This window comes from Elgaria multicarinata, chromosome 6 (genome assembly GCF_023053635.1).
Source record: "Elgaria multicarinata webbii isolate HBS135686 ecotype San Diego chromosome 6, rElgMul1.1.pri, whole genome shotgun sequence".
Taxonomy (NCBI): Eukaryota; Metazoa; Chordata; class Lepidosauria; order Squamata; family Anguidae; genus Elgaria; species Elgaria multicarinata.
The window spans coordinates 93,211,123-93,229,339 of record NC_086176.1 but is presented as its reverse complement, the minus strand read 5'-3'; the positions used below and the strand labels follow the sequence as shown (position 1 = coordinate 93,229,339).

The following is an 18,217-nucleotide window of genomic DNA, read 5'->3' as shown; positions in this document are numbered from 1 at the left end:
CCAGCAATTTTCCGTTACTGATTTTAACTGGTTTTCCTTCTTCAACCAAAAAGCTGCTGTTATGTACAACCACTGGTGAACGCTGATGACTTTCCAAATATATACGGACATTCATTTCAGCATCCAACTGGATACCTTTAGCATAAACTGTAAAGTTAAAGGCGTCAACCAGGTTGTTACTGTCATCATGCTTATAAGTCACATGTCCTATTTTTAGATCATGTTGAGTGAAAGTGCCCAGCACTAAGTTATTTACAAAAACTTTTCCATACTTCGGAGATGAGAACAGCTCGAATGTAATTTCATGATCGCTTCTAATGTCTTGGTTTGTGGTAGCACTCAAGTTAGCAGCAGTGATTGTTCCCTCTCTTCCTTTCTGGATCAATAAACCTGTATTGTTTTCTAGATGGATGTAAGGCTTGGAAGCACTTACTTCTAGCAGTGATGATGTATAGTGCTTGCCATCAGTTATGAACAGCACAAAGCGGCCATAGTCTGCCCCATGGTGTATATACAGCACTCGCTTTTGTGCCAGGTCCTCTTGCTTGAACTGATACAACCTACGAGAAGTTTCATTGACGAGAACCAACTCTCCATTAGGAATGCCACGCCTGGTATACAACAACTGCTTATCATCAAAATCAGTGTCAGGATCATGGTAGCAAAGATCATCCAAGGTCAAAAGTTTCCTTCCATTCTTAACAATGTGGAATACCTTATCTACCACACGGACTGGTTTCTCATCATTTTTCAGCTGGACAGAAATGTTAAATTTGAGCTCTGTTGATAAAGAAGGTTCTGTGCCCATGTCAGGGCTCACTCGTTCCCCAGATTTTATGGCTGTTGCGGTGATATCAATTTCATCATACTGGGTCTCTGAGTCATCATGTACATACATAAGGCGCTTACCAATTATATCCTGATTTGTGAAACTACTAAGATTGTTATTACTTTCTGGAGAATCAGAAAAATTAATCAGTGTTAACTTCCCATGACGAGGGCTCTTTGTGACTTTATACTGGAAGGTCGTGTTGTCAAGAGTTTGTGCAAATAATTCTAATATCGTGATCAGTTTTCCTTCACCCTCAGTAACAGTGAGGCCACGATTTGTCAAAAGAATGCTTCGTGGGTCTGTTTTAATGTTGATTTTGAAATCATAGATGTTGGATACCACATATTTTGTAGTAATCAGGAACTGAAATGAATCCTGAGTTTCCCCACGGGGCCTACTGATCAACTGGTATTCTACTTTCTTATCAGAAATGTTCTGCTGGCTGAAAGTTGAATTTATTTGCAGAGAGACATTGTTAAGCAGAACGTTTCCTTTCTCAGGCAAGGACAGCAACTTGTAATGAAATTCATTTTCTGGTACTTCCACTTGTGACATCATAGCATGCAGATGATCAGAGCTCAGGTACTCTTTCTTTGACTTGTCAATTACTAATGGCACATGTCTCAGGAAATTATACCGTAACCATTTCACCATGACAGGAAACAAAAACTCTTCACTAACTTTGCTGCCAATTCTGACTTTAAATTTAAAGTGTTCAAGGGCGTCATCCTGCTGCACCTCTCTGAAGGTAGAAACATACCTCACCCGGCCCCGTTCAACAGAGCGTTGAGAAAACGAGTTGGTTTTTTTCCATTCTCCACCAGACTGTCTCCTCTGAATTTCTCCATAGCGTGGTGGCTCTGTGACCTCATATTGCACCTCCAGATCTTGTTGGAAGGCGTTCGTTTCAGAGGCCAAATTGCTAAGTCTGATCAAAGCTGCATCGCCTTGTAGAACATCAACTCCTGTGTTGTTGACCAATTTATAATCCAAGGGTGTGGCTGCAACACGCAGCACAACTGTGTTGCTGACTTTCTCTCCATCACTTGCTCGCAGAACAATCCTGGAGTTCTTAACTCCAGTGTGGACAAAGCAAACACTGCCATTTTGTAAGTCCTTGTAAGAAAATGTAGTAATAGCCTTTCCAGGAAACTTGGGATTCTCTAGAAATCCTGCATCTGCATTCAAATTCCCAAGGACTGAAATACTGAGGTCTGCAGCACTTGTATCACTGTCTGAAATATTTATTGAATCTACACCCAGACATTTCTTTGAGTGTTCTAAGAGAACAAACAAGTTCCCATTTGGGAGTGTGAGTTCTGGAGCATCATTTATGGGTCTTACCGTAACGGTAAACATGTATTCTTTGTTTCCTTGCAGATTTGGAGGCATCTTTTTTTTACTGCTTGTAGAAATGGAAAAAGTGAAATAATCATAGCTTTCCTCAGAGCCGTCATGGACATACAGAACTCTGCCTTGCCACAAATCTAGCATGCTAAATGTGGACTCTTCCTGCTCTGATTCTACATCCAACCTCAAATGTCCATGGGAAGGGTGGCTTTTAATTTTAAAAAGAATTTGTGACTGGCGAATCCCTAGTTTCCTGAATTCCACATTGACTTTGATGTGCTTAGATTCAAGAGTTGCTTGTCCACCTTCTGGAACAATCAAGTTGTTCACAACCAAAAACTGGCCATGACTCTCTTTGCCATGGAATTTGGAAGCTAGAGTACCAATGGCCAAAATGGGAACTGCTGTTCCTACAAGTTGCTTTTCAGGGGCTACAATAGGATTTCCACTAAAAGCACTCTCAATTTTGCATCCTATTGAAATATCCTTAGTCACAAGAACATTCTTTAAGGAATTCCTTTTTGAGTCAACATTCAAATCTTTCAAGCAGCCTCTGAATGATCCGCCCTGAGCAAATCTTCCAGAAACTGATGCTAACCCTAGTTTCAGCACTTCTGCCCGGATGGCGTCATTTACTCCACCTATATAAAGGGCCCCCTTAAGAACAGGAAGTTTATTGTGCGACAGCAGCGATGTTTTCACAGTCTCTTTCTCTACTGTAAGTTCAATATGTTTTGCAAAAAAAATCAGTTCGACAAAGTGCCACCGGCTATCATTGACAGGGATGAGAGAAGAAAGCTGAATTTTGTTCTTACCCTTTCCAACATGGACTTTGATGAGTCCATTTTCAATTTCCATTGCAACAAAATCTCCCCCTGGGCCAGAACTGTACAGCAACAAGCCTGTCTGAGCTGTGCTTTGCACTTTATATGCCAAGACTCCTTCTGCCCGGATATTCCATGAAGGAAAAGAAATATAGGACTTGGAGCTAAAGAAACTAATAGGTTCCTCATCGCCTGCAAAAAATTCACTGCTGCAGCTCAGTGACACTTCATGAACTTTTTTAAATCTAGAAGGTCGCAGGGATGTGAGGATGTCATGCTTGTTAAATACCACATCGTTCATACATCCTCGGAAATTAGTTTGCACACCATCAAGGTAAGGAACATTAAGCTCGCCACTCCCACCAACGTAGAGGCCATGTTCGATGTTTAGTTCAGACAGAATCGCTGGCAATTTCATACTAGCTTGATAGTTTTTGTCTATCACTACAGTAATATTATCTCTTTCATGATGGACTTCTAGAAGGTGCCACACTAAATCGTTCAGCTGGAAACTCCGGTGGGAATGGAGGACTTGTTCACCTCCTCCAAGGTTGATTCTCACCTGCAAAAAGGGACAAACTCTGAATCATCCCATGAGTCAAAAAGGAAATTAACAAAAAATGAATCAAATGTACTACATGTAGGGTCTTGCTATTTACTGTTTTACTCTGTACAGCACCATGTACATTGATGGTGCTATATAAATAAATTAATAATAATAATAATAATAATAATAATAATAATAATAATAATAATAATAATGTACAAAATGTTTTCCCCCATTAATGTATTTGGGAATGGCAAAGAATCTATGATACAAACTCTGCCGTACATAAGCTGAATAGGACTTGGACATATATACCTAGTTCTGATCCTGAGCAAACAACTGGACGTGGTATAGCACTATAAGAACAAGACATGGTGATCCTTGGGCTCTCCTATTAGGCATGCAAAGGTGGGAGATTTGAAAGCTTTCCACTCTTGGTTTTGAATAAATCGTAGTTTGTAATTACATCCAAACTCAGGAAACTGGTTCATTCTAATTGTAATTAGGTCAAACAAGCTAGGATCAAACCATGTGTCAGAATCTGGTTTATTAACTAACCACAATTAGAATAAACAGCAGTTTCTGAGTTCAGAAATGATGAGAAACTGTCAGGTTCCCAGATGACCCAAGCCTAGAGAAGACCTCTTTGGAAGAAGGTTGAGATTTCATAGCAAATCCCAATCCCACAGAAGACATGGGTCGACCTGAGAAATCTCATCACAGAGATGCCGTGCCTGAAATCCCAAAGATCCTCTTCCAACCCTGCCTTGGTTTCTGACTCTCCTCCCTTGTCCCATAGCTCTTTAGAGCACTGACAGTGGCAGACCAAGTGGGAGACTTGGAATACCTGCCTGGCCATCAGGTTCACCCCGCTTCTACTCAGGAGCAAGGTTCTATTCATAAGGAGGGAAAAGTCCAAGCTGCAGAGAATGAGGAAGCAGAAGCAGCTGCACCTGCTAAACACGGCTGTGGAATGAGCTCCCCAGAGAGGTCCGTCTGGCGCCTACTGTACTCTTTTCGTCGCCAGCTGAAGTCCTTTTTATTCTCTCAGTATTTTAACACTTAATTTTAACTTACTGTATTTCTTCGATTCTAAGACGCACTTTTTCCCCCATATAAACATCTCTAAAAATGGGGTGAGTCTTAGAATCGCGGGTGCGATTATTATTCTTAGAATCAAAGCTTTTTTTCTGTTGGTGGTACTGAAATTAGTGTGCGTCTTACAATCGATGGCGTCTTACAATCGAAGAAATACGGTAAATTTAAATTTTACTGTTCTAACTCTGTATTTTAATCTTACATCAATTTTGCTGTGTGGTTTTATCCTGGTTGTGCTTTTTATACTGTACTTTGTATTTGTGTTTTTAACCTGTTGGTTGTTTTATTATGGTTTTAATTTTTGTGATCCGCCCAGAGAGCTTCGGTTATTGTGCGGTATAAAAATGTAATAAATAAATAAATAACCAGGAAGAGAGGTGGATGCATATAAGCCCTCAGTCTTCTCCTAGACCTTTGCTGTGTTAACAACTTCCATTGAATTCCTCATTCTGGCTGTTTGCTCAGGACAGAAGCTATGGGTTATTCCAGAACACTTGAGAACTACAAACTCAATCACTGCTTTTAAAACTCAGCTAAAAACTTTTCTTTTCCCTATTGCCTTCAAATATTGAGTTTGTTCGGACTCTATACTGTTAGCTTCACCCTACCCGGTGCCTGTTTACACTTCCCTGTGCCTGTTTGCATTCTCCTTCCCTCTTTATTGTTTACTACAACTTATTAGATTGTAAGCCTATGCGGCAGGGTCTTGCTATTTACTGTGTTATCTGTACAGCACCATGTACATTGATGGTGCTATATAAATAAATAATAATAATAATAATAATAATAAGTTTCAATCTGTGTGCGGAGGAACGGGAGATAAGCATGTGAGCCACAGTTTTGCCACACTTCATTCTTGTAAGCCATGGTTTAGATTGTGTTTGAAACAGGCCAGTATCAGAAAAGAAATAAGCTGCCTTGAGTACTTTACAAGGTACAGTGATGGTATATAAATATTTCACATCTATCAGTAAACATTTGGAGTACATGATGCATCCAGATCTTCACACTAGGGGCCTGTTCAGATCTGCACGGAGGGTGGGGATAAGGGACCCATGAAGAGGGGTAACAGAACCATGACAAGCAGGCCTAGAAAATGCATAGGAACCACGTTGCTTCCCATGGTTCCGCTATCCATTCTCCCCTCTGTGATTAGGTGACTTACCTCTGCACACCAAGTAGGTCACCAGGAGCTGCTCCATTTGGAAAATGGAAAATAATGGCCACGGACCACAGATAAGGTCTGCAGTGGCAAGAGCATCTTCAGAGGTGGCGGTCACTCTTCCCGGTGGACTCTATGGTTGCCATTTTGTTGTTTTTTCCCAGGAAGGAAGCTGAAACCACGGGGATCCTGTCACATGACACTGGGACCTCTGTGGACACCCACATGGGTCATCTGCCCACTTTGGGGAGGGAATTCTCCCCACACATGACAGGCTAATTCACGTTTTTGAGCGATCCATGGTAGGTTAGTGTGTGATCTGAACAGACCCTTAGTCTAGGGGTGGGGAGCCTGTAGCACTCCAGATGTTGAAATCCAACTCCCATCATCCCCAGCCAGCCTGGCTAATGGGTTGATGGGAGTTGTAAACCAACAACAACACTTACTCTAGAAGTCCAGCAACTGCAATTTGAACCATGCTTTCTTTATTATTGATGCAATTATTAAAGCTTTATCCTTGTAATACAAACTATATGAATTAGTACTGGTAAAACCCAAATTATATTTTCGTTTTTGTTTCTGTTAAAAAAAATAAAAACTTTAGAATGCAGTTCTGAGCTAAATATACAAATGGTCTAAATTAGTATGAATTAGCCTTGTATATTCAAAACCTTACTTGTATGTTTCCAGAATGTAATTCCACAAAAAAATAAACTTCTTTTCCTGCAGCAAGAAAGAGCAATCCATCTGGTTTACTCGTTTGAAAATGTAATTTCAGTGATATTGTCGAAGATGATTCAGCAACATTTAACTGTACATAGCTTTCGCCATAAAATGATGCTAAAAAGCAAAAAACAAAGAAGTTATTGTATGCATGCTCATGTGAAATGGTTTTCCAACATTATGTGTAGATTGTGCATCTAGAATTTAGAATGTGCAGAAGTAAGAATTCACTTTTCTTCCTAGTCCACCAGTTTTATGGTTCTAACAAGATTTACAAAGTGATTTAAAATATAGTTTAAAATATCATTACTGCATAAAAGTACTGCTCATGAGATACAATGACATGAAACAATATCTCTGGCCACTAACACATTTGGCAAAACACATTTTATTGCAGCTCTAATTAAATGTGTAGTCTTCTGCTTCTGTGAGGCTCTTTTGGAGGACTGAAGAAGTAAGATATCTTCAGAGGAAAGGAGTAGCATTGATTGTGGTGACTTGAAGGGTTTAAAGGCGCCTCCATTGCAATGATTTACTTTAAAAATGAAAGAGATTCTTGGCCAAATATTTACAGTGCTAATCAAAACAGATTTTTCAGGAATGCTGAAATCTCCTGAAGTGGGAACCAAAATATGCTAGGAACTAAGTTCTTAATGTTCACAAGATTCTCTCTCTCTCATGTGCATGCATACACACACACACATTGGATCATGGGACAACTGGTGCTTAAGCTGGCTGCTTTACTGTTGCTGCTCAATTCATGCACAAGTCGATGTTTTGTTCACATTGTTTCAGGTATTTTTTCAGGATCACACACAATAATGAAATGTCACTACTTCTACTGAAGAGGTGAGGAACTATTAATCATGCTGGCTGGGGCTGATGGGAGCTGGAATCTAACAACATCTGGAAGGCAACAGGTTCCCTACCCCTAGTCTACTAACTTATTTGTCCCCTTCCCTGGTCTACTAGCAGACCATAGCAGTTCTTGGTTTTTAAAAAGTTTTTATTGGCAACAAAACAAAAAGAGGGCAATGGGAAAAAATTGTGGCTACATAAATTTGAATATATCAATTTCAGTGAATGTAAATTAACAGTGTGTGTGTGTGTGTGTGTGTGTGTGTGTATGTGTACAGCTTTCCAAAAACTACACATGAACTTCAACAAAAGCAGACTAAATATCCATATAAGTATCCATTCACAAGTGGCATCTAGATGGCACCTGTTCAAACAATGAAAGCATTGTAAGGGTCTTAAGTCTATTGCATTACAGGAGGTGAGCATTGATCTTTTCATATATTAACCTGCTTCTCCCAAAAAGAGGCAACTATTGGGCACATCCAAAACATGTTTAACAGAAGCATTGGTTGTGTTACACCTCCAGTAATTAGCCAACTTAGAAAAGCTAAGTATGGAAGGTCAGAGAGCCCTAAGTATACGGGGCTGATGGGATTCTCTCCCCCTCCCCCTTCATTCTTCCCGCTGGGAAGTAAGTCCATAAACCTCACCTCCTCACTCAAAACACTTATAATTTTGCTGCTAGAAGGAATAATGAAGGGGGAGAGAGAGGCTGTGTTTACCACAGAAGGGTGGCTATTTCCACCTGCCTTGCCACACCTCCAGCTTTAGGAGCCTGCTTAAAGGGGCTGCTACAACTCTGGGTGTGTGTGAAGACATCTGCATGGGGAGAAGCTTTTTCCGATTTGCCTCTCCTGGTGCTCTGCTGCCAAGAAAGAACCAGAAGGAGACTTGCCATGGGGACGAGGGTGCCCTTTCCTGGCTCAGGACATGGGACCCTGGTGAAAAGAGAGGCAGGCTGGGAGTTGCGGTCCAAAACATCTGGAGGGCACCTGGCTGGGGAAGGCTGTTGCATTAAAATAATAATAATAATTATGGCTATTATATTTGTTTTTGTGAACTGCTTTGGGCAGAATGTATTATGGAAAATCCAGCATACAAATAAATTGACAATGACTATAAGGACAATCTTGACCCCCTATCCCATGTGCTTTGAATTAACTTAAGCAAAACCAGATACATAAAGAATAATTGCTTTGGCCCTCAGTGTAGCTCTAAAAAAAAAAGTATTTATTGCAAATATAGGCAGAATCTGATGCTGCTTCTACACTACTTTCACTCACCAGGAAAAAAAAGGGGAGGTCATCATACTTATAGGGAGGGGGGAAATGGGGAAATGCAACATTTTTGTAAGGGCAATCAATATAAATAATGCATATGAAACTGCCATTGATTCAACAAAAGTGTAGAGCCAGCACCTACAAGATGTGGCATTCGAGGCTCCCATTGTATATATTTTGTGCACAGTGGTGGAGCATGGATTGCTACGAATGAACTGAAATAAAGGTTTTATTAGAAGAATGGTTAAACAATGAAGCTGTTCTTTGTAGCTCTGGGCAGGCTTTCTTTGCAGAATAACAGCAATCATCCTTTACTTACTGAGCACATTGTATGGAGAAGTCATTCACAAATTTCCAAAACACTATTGTGATAACAGTAATTAATGCTTCCAGGGAGCTTACCCACGGCCTGCAGCTGTTTTTCCACCTAGCATCTTAAGGTATGAGGAAGAGAGGAAATATAGGCATCTGCCTTGAGAACCCCTCCAATCCGCCTTCTTCACGCATTGTATGTATTTAGTGATGCCAGAGAAATCCAGTTCAGATTTCTAAGAATCCGACCTGCCAATACCACAGCAGAGTGGCCTTTCCCGAGTCGCACAGATTTCATGGATTTGGGGAACTTTTTTTTTTTTTTACTTTCTGGAATTTTGCACAAATTTAGTCATAGAAAACTACATAAAATGAAATAAAACACATCCGCAAATGTGCATTTCTTCCATAGGGAAAAGCATGAAAATGTGCATTTTGGGTGGTTGCAAATTTGCACAAATACGTAGAGCTTACATGCATCTAGAACAGGGTTGCTGAACCTCTTTCAGTTCAAAGGCAAAATTCAGTCTTGGAGAAGCTCTTGGGCGGGGGCTGCATTTCTGTATGGGCGGGGCTGAAGGCAAAAGGGGGTGGGGCAAAAATGATTTTAAAAAATTCCAGTATATTTTAGCTTAAGGCTCTTACTGCCAGTAACTAAGCATTAGAAGAGGCATTTCATCCTTTTAGAAGGAGGGGGGGGATGCATGAACAATTAGTGGTTGGGGAGGGGAAGGGGTGGGTGTATTGGCAGAATCCCAGGGCGGCAGATTTTAAATCTATTTGAAATCTCTGCATTGCTGACATGTTTTAGTTTGGTTTTACTTTTATACTGTAGTTTTAAACTTTTACAATTTATATTGTATTTTATGCTGTCTTGTGAACTACCCAGACAGTTTCAGCTATTGGGCAGTATAGAAATGTAAAAACAAACAAATAAACTACGTTGCTGTTCGAGGAAACCTTCCCTTAATGTCCAGATGCAGTTTTAATTGAACTTTGGTCAGATCTACACCAAACAGGATATTACACTATGAAAACAGTATATAAGAGGCAGGAGCCACACTACTGCTTTATAATGGTACTGAAGTGCACTGACAACTGTTGGGGCCTATTGACACATACTTTATTTATTTATTTCATTTTTATACCACCTGATAGCCAAAGCTCTCTGGGCGGTTCACAAAAATTAAAACCATAATAAAACAACCAACAGGTTAAAAGCACAAATATAAAATACAGCATAAAAAGCACAACCAGGATAAAAACCACGCAGCAAAATTGATATAAAATTAAAATACAGAGTTAAAACAGTAAAATTTAAATTTAAGTTAAAATTAAGTCTTAAAATACTGAGAGAATAAAAAGGTCTTCAGCTGGCAACGAAAGGAGTACAGTGTAAGCGCCAGGCGAACCTCTCTGGGGAGCTCATTCCACAGCCGGGGTGCCACAGAGGAGAAAGCCCTCCTCCTAGTAGCCACCTGCCTCACTTCCTTTGGCAGGGGCTCACAGAGAAGGGCCCCTGTAGATGATCTTAAGGTCTGGGCAGGTACATATGGGAGGAGGTGTTCCTTCAAATAACCTGGCCCCAAACCGTTTAGGGCTTTAAATATCAATACCAGCACTTTGAATCAGGCCCGGACCTGGACTGGCAGCCAATGAAGTTGTAAAAGGACTGGTGTACCTCTATATCCTGCTTGGTGTGGCTCCTGCCTCTTATATGCCGCTTTCATAGTGCAATATCCTGTTTGGTGTAGATCAGGCTTTGGTTTCTTTTAAAAATATTTTTAGTGTCTTTTATTCTATTTTTGTTATTTTATTCTATTTGTTCACTGCTCTGAAATTCTTGAATGGGGAGTGATATATAAATACTATAAAATAAATAAATCTTGAAGAATGGGGGGGGGAACTGCACGAAAGCAGGAAGCCACCCAATGTTCTGTATTCAGGGAAAGGGGTAGGACCAGGGTCTAGGAAACCCCAGAGGTCTGGATTTGACCTGTGGGCCCGAGGTTATGCACCTCTTTAAAGAACGGCTTGGGGCTTTGGTTTTTACAATAACATAACACTTTCCACTACAACAATTTTTCCCCTACCCCAGGAATTCCCTAAAAATGCTTTTAAAGACCTCTTTAGATTAAGAACTTCATCAGATGGGGGGATGTCCCCCACACACTTCTGTCCCATGATATTCCCTTTTTCTTTACACAGGGGAAGAAAGAGGAAGTAAACAATGACCATGTGGCCCATTCAGTGGCCGTTTTTATCATGACACTTTTCCAGCACACAGCAGGCGGAATGGCGGCACATTCCATTTAAATAATAATAATCGGATTTAAAGGGGTCTATTTTGTGATGGAAAGAAGGCAAGAAGGAGCAGGAGATGCATGGGAAGCAGATGTCGTCATCAAAAGGACCCGCAAAGATCCGTAAGATTAATGTGTTTGAGCTAAAACGGTTGTCTGAGAATCATTTTGGAGCTTTATTGCAAGAGCTGTCAAGTCATCAATTCACCGGAAAACAACAACAATACAGTGCCCATTTTACTAGATTTCCCATCAGTAGTTCTTACAACAAATACTTGATTCTTAAGAGTTTTAAAAAGCAGACTCGGGGTTTGCTTTGGAAGATGGGGGAGAAAGCTGCAAACTTTCAGTTGCTACAGTCATGTACCTTTGAGTTGCAGCCAAGGGGGTGCAATGAAAATCCCATTATAGTAAAGTGGGGAAAATGATTTTAATATTATTATTATTATTATTATTATTTATTTATTTATATAGCACCATCAATGTACATGGTGCTGTACAGAGTAAAACAGTAAATAGCAAGACCCTGCCGCATAGGCTTACAATCTAATAAAATCATAGTAAAACAATAAGGAGGGGAAGAGAATGCAAACAGGTACAGGGTAGGGTAAGCAGGCACAGGGTAGGGAAAAACTAACAGTAGAAAGTAACAGTAGAAGATTTGGTTTGCTTCCAATGTCTTTTAATGATGTATGATTAAAAATACCCAGCATAAAAACTAATTTACAGTCTACAGTTCATCTTCAAAGTGGCAATAAATCTTTAGTCTTCCACAGGCAAATAGTATTGAGGACCATCTATAATACTGTAAGGACTAGCGTGATTTAATTTAGAATCTCATTACGCGGAAATGTGATCTTGCACGTTCTTTCTCCAGAATGGAGAACCACAACGCAAATAGCTCAGTCCACAAACCAGTTCAGACAGAGCACTTGCTTTCAAAAATACATCAGCAGTTGAAGATTACTCTGAAGAAATTTTGCAGAATTCAAATTAGTTCAAGCTATGCTTTTTATAAAACTCAGATGCACTGGTGAGGTTGGTAAGCTTCCAAGGTTCATAAAGCTCTTCATCAGAAAGAGTTTGTGGAACTCAGATGCTTGCTAACCTTGCTAACTCAGCTCGTCCAATGAAAAAGCAGACACAATGTGGCACAGGAAAAGCTCATGTTAACATCTGACTTTACATCATGAGGATATCACTACCCATGCTAGAGGGCCAAACAGGCTCTGGGGAAGGACACTGGGAGCCACCAGTGGGCCAGCAACTCCCATTGCTGGCATGGAGCCCAGCCACTTGTCCAGTTAGACACACATACACAAAAACGCAGACCTTTTCTATCACATGACCCAAAAGCCCGCATGACTGAAGAACAGGATACACGTGCCTATAGGGATGGTATGTGCTGAATTAAGAATATTTTCAATCCTAACAACAACATCAAACAACCAGATATAAAAGCATCTTTCAGAAGGACAAATCCACTTCAAAAGGGTGGCAAATGTGTCTTGGCAGCCCAACTAGACATGAACCTAGAAAGGGGTGAGTTACCCTGGGAAGACAGTGGAAGAGAAATTACTGAAACACTGTCCACCCCACTCCCCAGCACTGGGATCCCAATCTGAACTACACCCTCTCATGCTGTAGCTGCTATTTTTATTTTTTTTAATTTTTTTATAAACCACAGGATATGCTGTTCATAGTTCTCCTGTCTCATATCAATTTTGGCCCCAAGTTGACACAATAAGGACCACTTCAATCACGATGCTTTGAAGAAATGTGAAAACTGTGTACATCCATGCACCAATTTCACAGTGCAATTTCATTGTATGTGTACAGAGCATATAACTGCTGAGAAACATCATGGTGTAGTGGTTAAAGTTAGATTAGGAGACTTCCAACTCACCTACGAATCTCAGAGTCAAAGTACGTATTACATAAATCGTAAAGTTGAGGCATTTTTCTGGGGGCATACTGCTTTTTTTTAAAAAAATTCTAGGCTCTGATTCAAATTAGGACCACTGCAAACCAGGAGGGGAGGATTAACTCACACACACATTGTTTATTCCTGAAATTCACACACACTTTAAAAAAAACTTCATTGATGTCAATGGAAGCTTTTACATGTGGAGGTGGAGTGGGGAACTTTGATGAGAAAATGGCAGAGTGGGGGATTTTAATCTCCTCCTCCTGATGCATACTGTGCCCAGTCCAAATCAGGGTCATACAAACTAGAGAGAGAGAGAGAGAGAAGCCTCAGCTACATGTTATGCAATAATGTTAGATGTAGCTTGCCCTTACTGGGTGACCAATCGCAATTTCTCATTGTGAGGATAAAATGGAGGATGAGAGATCCATATTCTGAGGTCCTTGGAGAAAGGGAGGGATACAAATGTAATAAATAAGATACAGGTAATCATAGCTTCCTGTGCATGAAAAAAGCACAGAATAAAAAAGTGGGTTGCCACCAGTGAGAATTTAAATGTGGTTGGCATGGGTTTTTTTTTTTTTCTACAAAGAAATACTGTTTAGCCCAACTTTTCCCAAGTTGGCTCCTTCCAGGTGCTTTCAACAATTCCCGCCATTCTTGACCAGTACCTATACTGGATTGGGCTGATGGGATGAGTAGTCTAAAACATCTAGAGGGACCTACCTGGGAGAAGGCTGATGTGATTTATTTATTTTTTACCTACATCTAAACTGGTCCAAAACGTTGAGGACAACTTGTGTACACACAGCCTAGTCACCAGTGGGATAGAATTCTCTACAGGCAACCAGGCAGAGAACTTTAGCTCATGCTTTGCATGCTGAAGTTCCCAGGTTCAACCCCAGCTTCTCCAGGAATAGCTGAAAAATACTCCTGCCTGAAACCCAGGAGAACCGCTGCCAGTCAGTGTCAACAATACTAAGCTTGATGGACGCAGAATACAGCAGCTTGATATGCTCCTAGGTTGTCCAACCGAAGATTAACCACTTATCCTTCTGCAATCCCATGTCAGTAAAACGTTTTGCAAACTGCTGAGATCAAAAGTACATCTTGAGTATGTTTAAACGGAGGTGGGGGACTCCTACAACTCCCAGCATTCCCCAGCCAGCAGTAGGATTTCTTTCTAGCTAGGGAATGCTGGGAGTTGTAGGACTTTTTCGTGTCTAAACATGCATTAGATTTGCGCCCTAAAGCCTAACAGTGGTTAGCGTCTACTAGCATTTAGTTTATTTCCCTTCCGGGTTTGGTTCTGGTGTTCAGTAAAAGAACCCAAAGGAGGCTCCCCCCCCACTCCCCATTTGATTGCAAGGCTGCTGCTCGCTCCGTTTCTTCCCATCACACCTGGCAGGCAGCGCGCCCCACAACAAACGCGCACCCAAGCGCTTGATTTGGCCTTTTTTTTCCCCGCGCCCAGCGCCTGTCGCTTGCCAGGTTGCAGCGGGCACGGGCCAAACCAGCGGCGGCAGCAGCCTCTCCCCGCGTGGCAGACTTGCGACTTTCAAGCGCGGCTTGGTCCCACCCTCGCGGGGACGGGCGTGCGCGGTGGGGGCAACCAGCGAGGAGCCCCCAAATGGAGGAGGGGCCGAGCTCGTCGGAGCCGCACCGGCCGCCTTCCCACTCACGGAGGGGCGGCAGCGTCTTCAGGAACCTTTTTGCAAGGGTGGGTGGGTGAGAGAGACGCCGCTGCCCCCCTGCCGCACCCGCGCAGTGTTTTTCGAGCCCTACCTGCGAGCGCTTCCCGGCTGGCGGCGAGCAATAGCAGCAGCAAGGCGCTCGTCGAAGGCCAGCCCGAGGCCATGCCGGCGCCCCGCTCCCGCTCCCTCTCCGGGGAAAGGCGAGCAGGCAACGGGCGGCCCCGGGGAGCGCAGCGCTGGGGAATTGGAGCTCCGCCCGCCGACAGCTGCTGCTGGTGCTGGCGTGCTTGTTGCTCAGGTCAGGTTACACGGAGGGGCGAGGAAAGGGGGGAGAACAAGGCAGGCGGGCCTTTGGGCTCCGCAAGGCTGCTTTCCTGTTCTTCTCCCCGAGAAACTGGGCTTAACCCAGGGCTCAGCACCAGCGCCTTTTCGTTCCCTTTTGTTTGAAAGGCAGGCACGGCTCAGTCCTGAAGGGAGGTGAGTTGGTCACAGAACAGCTTTCCCCAAGCTGAAGCCCTCCCCAGATATTTTGGACTTCAGTTCCCATCCTCCCCAGCCAGCATAACTAATGGTCAGGAATGCTGGGAGTTGTAGTAAAAAATATATATCTGGAGGGCTACAGGTTGGGAAAGGTGGTCTTAGAACGACAAAGGTGGAAGGGAACCCAGGCCCATCCCCCTGAGTAATGTGGGAGACGCTTAGCATGCAGAAGGCCCTAGTTCAATTCCTGGCATCTCCAGGGTGACCATATGGAAAGGAGGACGGGGCTCCTATACCTTTAACAATTGTGTAGAAAAGGGAATTTCAGCAGGTGTCATTTGCATGCATGCAGCATCTGGTGAAATTCCCTCTTCATCACAACAGTTAAAAGCTGCTGCAGCCCTGCCCTCTTTTAAATCTGGTCACTCTAGTATAGCTCCTGCAGCTTGAACGGTTGTGATGAAGAAGGAATTTCACCAGGTACTACATGCATACAAATGACACCTGGCCCCCATCTTGATGCCACTGGTTTGGCACCATGAGGCCTCAGGCTCCCACATTTGCGTTCCTTCCCAGTATCAGCACGGGAAGGAACGCAAGTGCGGAGTTGCCACTGCTACTGCCGCCGTGCTGAGCACAGGGGTGGGGGGGAGGCAGCCAGAGGGGGACGAAGAGAGGAACGCATGGCGCCTAAACCACCTCTCCTCCTCTGACCAGTTTCTCCCCCCCCCCCCATGCAGCTTTTTTATTTGCAAAACGCATGGGGCCCATTCCTCTCCCCCCCCCCCCCGTTTTTATTTTATTTTATTTACAGTGATGCATAGGGCTCTGCTGAGCACCCGGAGGTCTGCCCCTTCCCTGTCCAGCCTCTGCAGCCAAAAAAAAAAGTCGGGGTAAGTGCCTGACTTGTTTTCAGCGGAGTTTCTGGGGTTTGCCCTTGCATGGCTTCACAATGGCAGCTGCATCGTGTAGTGAATCCATCCCCGGGGCAAACCCTTGGTCAAGATAAGCCCCTGCTGAAATCCACGTTTCTACACAACTGTTAAAGATATAAGAGTCCTGTCCTCCTTTTCCTATGGTCACCCTACAGGTAGCACCAGGAAGGAATCCTGCATGAAACCCTGGAGAGCCATTGCTGCTAGTCCATGTGGAGAAGACTGGGCTAGATAGACCAATGGTCTGACAGCTTCCTTGGGCATACAGCTACCTGCAACGGTTGAGAAACCTGTGGCCTCTAGATGTTGTAGAACCACAACTCCCATCATCCCCTGTTATTGGCCATGCTGGCTGGAGCTGATAGGAGCCAAGAGTCTAACAATATTCCAAAGGGTCACAGTTCCCCCATCCTTGAGCTACAGCGTTCTTGATGGATGGCTCTCCAGTCTCACCTTAAATACTTCCTTTTATTTTATTTATATTTATGTATTTAGTTCATTCTAATTAGCCCAATAACTAATGTTCTCTGGGCTGATTGCAATCAGTGCAAAAACTAAAACGTCACTTTAAAACACAGTTTAAACTATAAAATACAATACAAATATTTAAAAGACTAGAATGCAATATAAGGCCAAGCAAAAAAAAAAAACACCAGAATTAATAGAAGAGCCATTATAAACTAGACTATTTATTTATACCATCTGTAGAAGAAATCTGCTCTAGTAATAAAGGACGTTGTGCTGAATATGCTATAAGGTAATGATGGGCAATTTGTGGAACTCACGACAGTCATCGTAGCTTTAAGGGCAGTCCCACATTGCAGTAATCCAGTCTTGAGGTTACCAATGCCTGTACCACCATGGCCAAGCAATACCTGTCCAGGAGAGGCCGTAGCTGGCGAACCAGCCAAAGTGGCCACTTGAGCCCCCAGCGACAGATGGATCTAAGAGTACCCCCAAATTACGAACCTGATCTTTCAGAGGGAGTGCAACCCCATCCAGAACAGGCAATGAGCCTATCTCCTGGACTTGGGAACTGCTTACTCACAGGGCTTCCGTCTTGCCAGGATTTAGTTTCTATTTACTGACCCTCACCCAGCCCATTACAGAGTACAGGCACTGGTCCAGGACCTGCCCAGCCTCACCTGATTCATTTGTCACAGGGAGATAGAGCTGTGTATCATCAGCATATTGGTGGCATTTAGCTTCAAAACCCTTAATGACCACTCCCAGCAGCTTCATATAGATGTTAAGTAACTTTGGGGACAAGATGGTGCCCTGCGGCACCCCATAGCTCAATTGCCAAGGGGGCGAAGAATGGTCACCCAATGTTACTCTCTCAAAATGACCCCATAGGTAGGACCGGAACCACTGTAGCACAGTGCCTCTGATGCTCATCCCACGGAGTCAATCCAGGAGGCAACTATGGTTGATGGTATCAAAAGCCGATGAGAGATCAAACAGAATTTACAGGGTTGCACTCCCCCTGTCCCTCTCTCAATAAAGGTCATCCATTAGGGCAACCAAGGCTGATTCAGTCACGTAACCAGATTGAAACCTACACTGGAAAGGGTCTGGATAATTGCTTTTTATGCAAAAAAAACTCCCCCAAAAACCCAACCTGAAAAAGTTCCCGGATTTTGGGAACAACCCCCAGCTCAGATTGCAAATGGCAAGGGCATCACAGGAGCCCATAAAGGGCTTTATTTCCCAGCAGTGGGCATCCCTGGTTCCATTGCACCACTGCTTTTACCAGCTTGATATCTCAGTGCTGCCTACCTTGACCAGCATCTCAAGAGTACAAGCCCGGCTACCTGACCTTCTTTTAAGTAGACTTGCCAGGGATTGAAACTTCTGCGTACAATATACATGCCAACCTGGTGCACTCCAGA

General features: G+C 43.0%; 1 protein-coding gene across 1 annotated transcript in view; it reads right to left on the bottom strand.

Moving 5' to 3' along the window:
• Nucleotides 1–15,077, bottom strand: part of LOC134399957 (chondroitin sulfate proteoglycan 4-like) — a 40,221-nt gene extending 25,144 nt beyond the window's left edge. Inside the window, exons 1-3 of the mRNA XM_063128073.1 lie at nucleotides 15,002–15,077; nucleotides 6,490–6,653; nucleotides 2–3,568 (exon numbers count right to left, since the gene is read on the bottom strand). Coding sequence (XP_062984143.1) covers nucleotides 2–3,568; nucleotides 6,490–6,653; nucleotides 15,002–15,074 — 3,804 coding nt within the window. The 5' untranslated portion in view covers nucleotides 15,075–15,077. The remainder of the gene's footprint in view (nucleotide 1; nucleotides 3,569–6,489; nucleotides 6,654–15,001) is intronic.
• Nucleotides 15,078–18,217: the final 3,140 nt, after the last annotated feature.